Consider the following 6,083-nt stretch of genomic DNA (forward strand, 5'->3'; position numbering starts at 1 on the left):
TCCCCTCCAACAGAGTTTTTGCCCGGCCCCAGCAAACATGCAGCCTCGCAGGAGCTGGGGCAGGACTGGGAATTGAAATCCTGTAGAGCCTCAACAGACACACAGAGTCACCATCATTCCCAACGCACAACAATCAGCCTGGCATTAAAAAAAAAAAGTAGACACACACAAGAAATTTTTGAGACGTCAAAATAAAAACCCAGACCAGCAACTCTTTAAAATGGGAACTCTCCATACCAAAGATGTTCCTTCTTTCTTTCATTAACTGCTTTGGTTTTAGCCATTTCTAGATAGGAATAGATCAATTCTTTATAAAATGCAATAGAAAGGGGTAAAGATAAAGGCAAAAGCTATTTACAGAAACCAACGGGAGAGTACCAAAACACTTCTAGACTTCTCACTTCTTCTTGGGCGATTTCCGGATGCTGGACTTGGCTTTGGGTTTCGACCGCTTTGCCTTCTTGGGTTTGGATGCCTTCAGCGACTTGACCTTAAAAGTCTTTGTTGTCTTGGCTTTCTTCGGGCTGGCCCTTGACTTCTTCCTGGCTTTCCTGGCAGGAGATTTGGGCTTCTTCGCCGACGACTTGGCTTTCTTGGGCCTAGCTGCTTTCCGGGGCGAGGTGGATTTCCTGGCCGCCTTCTTCCTCTTCCTGGCCGGAGACTTCTTCGCCTTTTCGGCCTTGGCCAGGCGGAAGGAGCCTGAGGCACCGATCCCTTTGGTCTGCTTGAGGACACCAGCAGCGAGCAGGCGCCGAATGGAGAGCTTGATCTGGGCGTCGGCATGCTGGCCCACCTTGTAGTGGCTCTTCACGTACTTCTGGATGGACTGGCGGGAGGAGCCGCCGCGGCTCTTTTCGGCCCGGATGGCGGCCGCGATCATGTCCGAGTAGGTGGGGTGGGCTGCCGGCCGCCGCGCTGCCCTGGCCCGCTTGGGCTTGGCGGCCGGGGCCGGGGCTGGGCTGTCGGTCATGGTCAGCGCTTCGCCCCGCGACGCCCTGCTGTTCCCTCACGGCGGGGAGCCTGGCCCGCCCGGCTCGGGACCCCCGCCCCTGGGCGGGGAGAGGCTGGGAAGGAGCGGTGGGTGACAGCCGCAGCGGTGCCGGAGCCGGTGCCGGTGCCGCTCCCGCCGTGGCTTCTGCGGCCGCGGTCGCCGCCGCCAGCCTTTTAAAGGCGCGGTGCGGACCGCCGGGAGGACTGCCCCGCGCGCGCCACCCGCCCGCCGCCGGTGTCCCCGGCTGTCCCCTGCCACGCCCCGACCCGCCGGGCTGCGACAGGGAGAGGCGCTTGGAGGGGACGCTGGGGGATAAGGAGGGACACCGGGCGGGGGTCACTGGGGACAAGGCAGAGCACTTGGAGGGGACGCTGGGCGACAAGGAGGAGCATTTGGGGAGATATTGGGTAGGGACGAGGAAGGACACTGGAGGAGACAAGAGCAGGACAAGGAGGAGCCCTCTGGGGGGGGCACTGGGTGTGGACAAGGAGAGATATGGGGGGGCATGGGGGAGACATAGAGGGGCACTTGGGGGACACTGGGTGGGAACAAGGATGGACACTGGGAGGGGACTTGGGGGAACCCTGGGGAGACAGGGACACAGCAGGGACGCTTGGAGCAACATCAAGACACGTGGAGGGATGCACAGGGGGGATGCTGGGGGTAAGAAAGGGATGTTTGAGAGGGGGACACAAGGGGTGGCACAGGGAAAAACATCAGGGGACAAGGAGGGGCACAGGGGAGAACATTGGGGGGGCAAGGAGGGACACTAGAGGAGACATTGAGGGGGACACCAAGGAGAAAAGGGAGAGCATTGGGCTCAAAATAGGCTCAGCAGTAGTACCCCACAGCCCAGTCCTCTGCCCCCCTCCTCTGCCCTCTTTGCTCCACACTAGGTGCTTTGGGGACATCAGCTCAGCCCCCACATGTGTGTGGCAGAGGTCACAAGTAAGAGACTGTCCCCTTTTTTGGGGGGGACACACACATACACACCCCTCTTTGTGAGGGGACAGAGCAGGAACATGTAGCAGCAACTATCAGCCATCCTTTCCCAGTTGGGTGAGTGGTTGGCTGTTTCTGGGAGATTAAATGTAGCTGCTGTCACCATCTTGCTGTAGGATTTAGATGATGTTTCCCCCCTTGTTTCTTAAAAACACGTGGGCGCAGCTGCCTTGCGCCCACCGACACGCTGTGCGGTGCTCAGCGGTGAACCCTGGCACCTCCAAACCCCCAAGTGCTTCAGCAGGGCATTAAAATACACAGCAAGCACCTGCCTGTAACCTCAACGTCCCCTGGATGCCCAGGGGCGTGAAAACCACTGGCCAAGGATGCACAGGAGTATAAATAGAAATATAGATAAATACAAATAAATAGAAATAATAGAAATAAAAATAATTGAGATATTTAATGCCCCCTCCCTGACATGCCCACATACTACATGAGGGTGCGGAGTGGCCCCCTCCCCAGGAGGAGGCACTCGGCCCCCTAATGCTTTCCTACTGGTGGAAGGGCTGCTGGGGACATCCCCTCATGCCTCCCTCCCTGATGCCACTCTTTCATGTACCCCATTTCATTCTGGGAGCAGTAAAAGTTCACAGCACCTGCAAACCACTTGATTTTATTAAGAACAAAGAGCTCCTAATTGCGGAGAGGAATAGCACCCTCCCACCTCCTCTGGGTTGTTTTTTATTTTTGCTTAAGACCTAATGAACACATCACTTTCCGCCCCGCACAGAGCACACGGGCAGCAAGCTCTGGTGGCTGCTGTACAACGCTTTGACTTTGACGGGCTGAAGGACCTCTCATTTTTCCTAACTGGGAATAAACAGCCATTGCTGGCTGCCTGCACGTAGGCAACCCAGGTGCATGCAGATAAGGCACCATCTGCTTTTATTTGCATCCAAGTTTTTAACGGTCAGAAGCATCTCACCCATACACTGGGCTCTGAGGGTAGATGGAGGAGCGTGTGGGTAAGCATCAGCCCTAAGCCCCCAGGGCTGGCACGGTGCCATGGGCTGGCCACAGACCCTCCAGCCTTAACACCCAGGCAGCCATTATCAGGGCAGTGCAGTGATGGGGAGGCAGGGAGGGAGGAGGGCAGATGCTTTACCTAACTTTAACCGGCTGAAAATTAGGTGTCTAATCTCAGCCAGTCACCTGGGCAGGTCCTGCTGCCGACCAGGGCTGCTTAGTCTCCTCCACCAGGTGCTGCTGCTGGTGGGCAAACACCCTCTTCCCTATATGTGGGGGTTCCAACTCTTTCATCCAGACTAGCTCCCTAATTTTCAGCCAGTCAAAATAAGGGGAAGATCCCCCAGGCAACTCGGTGGAGGGAAGGCATATGGGTGGTCACAGCTCATCAGGCTGCTGCTGGCCTTGCACCTGGGAGGATCCCAGTCAAGGCAACCCTGAAGCACCCCACTTGATGTTGGAAAGCACCCCTTGAACCCTATGCTGTGATACCGATGTATCCTTAGCATGTGCCAGCCAGCACTGAGAGAGGTTTTCTAGCCCCCAGCAGGATGCCAGAGCTGGAGGTGGGATGCAGATGCTGCAGGGCAACGGAAGCCCTGTGCCCTCTGGGAAGTGCAGTCCAGCACTGCCAGCATGCCATGCAGGCAGCATGGTGGGGGCCTCATCCAGAAGGAAAATCTATTCCTGTGGGCCACCCATGCCACTCTGCCCCAGCTTGGGCTCGTGCCTGCATTTTTGGCCACAAGAACCTGCCATCATGCCCAGGGCAGGGTGGGTTACCCTCTGCACCTCCTTTTCTCCTCAGGGAGGGCTACCCAGCTGCTCCAACCCTCCTGTTTCTGGCATTAGTCAGCAGAGGTTGAGAAATCTTGCTTCTCTGACGAACCCCAGAAGACAGAGCCTGGCAGAGGAATCCTCTCCATAATCCCATTTACCTTCTCCTCCCTCCCTGCACTGCATTCAACCAGACCCCATAGGGATTTACACACTTCCAGCTGCGGATTCATCTTAAATGGTCAAGCTGTGTCTACTGTGGATGTGCTGTGGATCTGCCAGGTAGGATCTCCTTGCAGGGAGAGGATGGCTGTTCATTGACACCCCAGCACATCAGAGCACTTCTGGTGACTAGTGCCAGTGACATTTTATTTTACCCAGTTTCTATTTTCAAAGAGGTTCAGAATCCTCAGCAGTGGGACTTGGCCTCACTGGCACTCAGACCCAAGTGCTTCAGTACTTTGTTAGTGGCAAACCGGGGAAGTTACCTGAATTTCCAGCCATGCTCATCAGAGGTTCAGCCCTGGGCCCCTGGTGTGTAATGCAGTGTGGTCAGCTCAGCATGAAGCCACTCAGCCCATCCACAGCTAACAGCAGAGCAGGCTTTAATGATGCCAATAAATAGTGAAGGGGTATTGCCTCTGGCTGCTGGACCAATTACCACTGTTTTTCAAAGATTTGCAAGCTGTTTCTCAAGAGCAAGCTCCTTATGTGAGCCAGGATGCTGCCCTTTTGGGCTCTGCCAGCCATTGCGCTTGTCACTTGTGGGCATTTTGGTCATCTCTCCCTGCCACTCTCCCCCAACCCAGCTCCCCTGCACCCAGCAGATAGTGATGCAGAGATGATGGGCAAGCGTATCACCCTGCCACAGGCAAGACAGGGGCTGTCCGATAAACACCGTGCTGGTTTGGAGGGCGGCGGTCTCCCATCACCCTGGGGTGACAGGATGCTCCTACCCAAGCAGTGGCTGATTTGCAGCCACAGAGCCTCAAGGAGGCGAGGCTCAACCGCATGTCGGGCGCCCGCACATTTCGCCTGCACTTACACGACACGTTTATCGGGGCCAGCAGCCCCTGGTCAGGAAAGCAAAAATGAAAAAACACCACCCCAACAAACCAACCCAAACAAACACAAGATACTGAACCCTTCAGGGAAGGGGCTGGTGAGCAGCATGCCAAGCACTGTGCGCTCCAGCACTCTGCGGGTTCACCCCTTGCTCACCCTCCGCTTGCCCCCAGCAGCCCACTTTTGGGGATTTCTTCCCCTGAGAGCAGGTACGACCATGCAGACTGTTGTTTCAGTGTTTGTTTTTTCTAAAAACCATGCATGCACCCCCAAGCCTGCAACACTGTGCCCTGAACCCCACTTTTTTCCTTCCTTTCTTGGTCCCTGCCTCATGGCAAGACCAAGCCGTGCAGTCTGGAAGCAGATGCCCTGAGCTGCTCTGTTGCCTTTTGCCTTCCTTCCCATCTCAGCCCCTGGCATGCCAAATGCTTACCCTGTCCCATACTCAATGGCAACAGCCATGTCTTACTGGGAGGCAGAGGGAAAAGCCTGGACCTGGGGCAGCGTGGGGACAAGGTTTCTAGCCTGGAGGCAGGAGGCTAAGCACCAGCAAGAGCAAGCCCTGGCTCTGCACGGGTGCAGGGGGGAGCCGGCCGCTGAACTCAGTGCCTGGCCTCTGGCACCATCTGCCAGGTTGCCCAAAGGCCTTGTGCACGTGACTAAAGCCTGCAACCCAGTTGTACCAGAATCTGAAACTTACAAAAGCAGCTCGCCTCACCTAGGGAAAGCAGCTGCTGCAGCCCTGCTCAGAGGGGTGGGTCTGCATTTGCCTGCACCCCGCTGCCTCAGGGGCTGCTGGTACCACAGCAAGGTCATCACACACCGAGCAGTGCCGTGCTGCCCTAACTCTCCTCTCACGGCTGCCACGACCACCTTACACACCACTCCCATCCCCGACCACCTTACACACCACTCCCATCCCCACATCACACAGTACTCCAGCCTCCCAGCCAACACATCCATCACCTCTATCCAAAGGTCTTCATTGACCCCCTGGTCTTCCCCTCCTCAGATGTTGCCCCCAGCCCTGGCAATAGCCTGCAATTAGGGCTCTTCCATAATTGCCAGCAGCCTCTCTGCAGAGCAGCAGCTCACATTTACATTGAGATGGGGCTGAACGAGGAGCAGTCATGCCAAGGTCCTCCATCCCGAGGGTCCACGTGGGATTTTCAGAGCTGTGTGGTGAAGCAGGTTATTTCTCCCCCAGATCCAAAGGTGGGGCAGGCAGCTGGATTAATGGCACTGCAGGGCTCCTCTTGCTCTCCGGCCAGGGGCTGGG

The 6,083-nt window shown here is 56.5% G+C and overlaps 1 protein-coding gene across 1 annotated transcript; it reads right to left on the reverse strand.

The window, feature by feature from the left end:
* Positions 1-212: 212 nt before the first annotated feature.
* Positions 213-1,151, reverse strand: LOC130150806 (histone H5). Its single transcript, XM_056342076.1, has one exon. It carries the CDS (start codon positions 968-970, stop codon positions 398-400), a length of 573 nt encoding a protein of 190 aa, XP_056198051.1. The 5' UTR covers positions 971-1,151; the 3' UTR covers positions 213-397.
* Between the last annotated feature and the right edge of the window lie 4,932 nt (positions 1,152-6,083).

This window comes from Falco biarmicus, chromosome 5, assembly GCF_023638135.1.
Source record: "Falco biarmicus isolate bFalBia1 chromosome 5, bFalBia1.pri, whole genome shotgun sequence".
NCBI lineage: Eukaryota > Metazoa > Chordata > Aves > Falconiformes > Falconidae > Falco > Falco biarmicus.

Bases quoted from the DNA above. Each gene is read 5' to 3' on its own strand.
- LOC130150806 (XM_056342076.1), bottom strand. From the start codon at position 970: ATGACCGACAGCCCAGCCCCGGCCCCGGCCGCCAAGCCCAAGCGGGCC.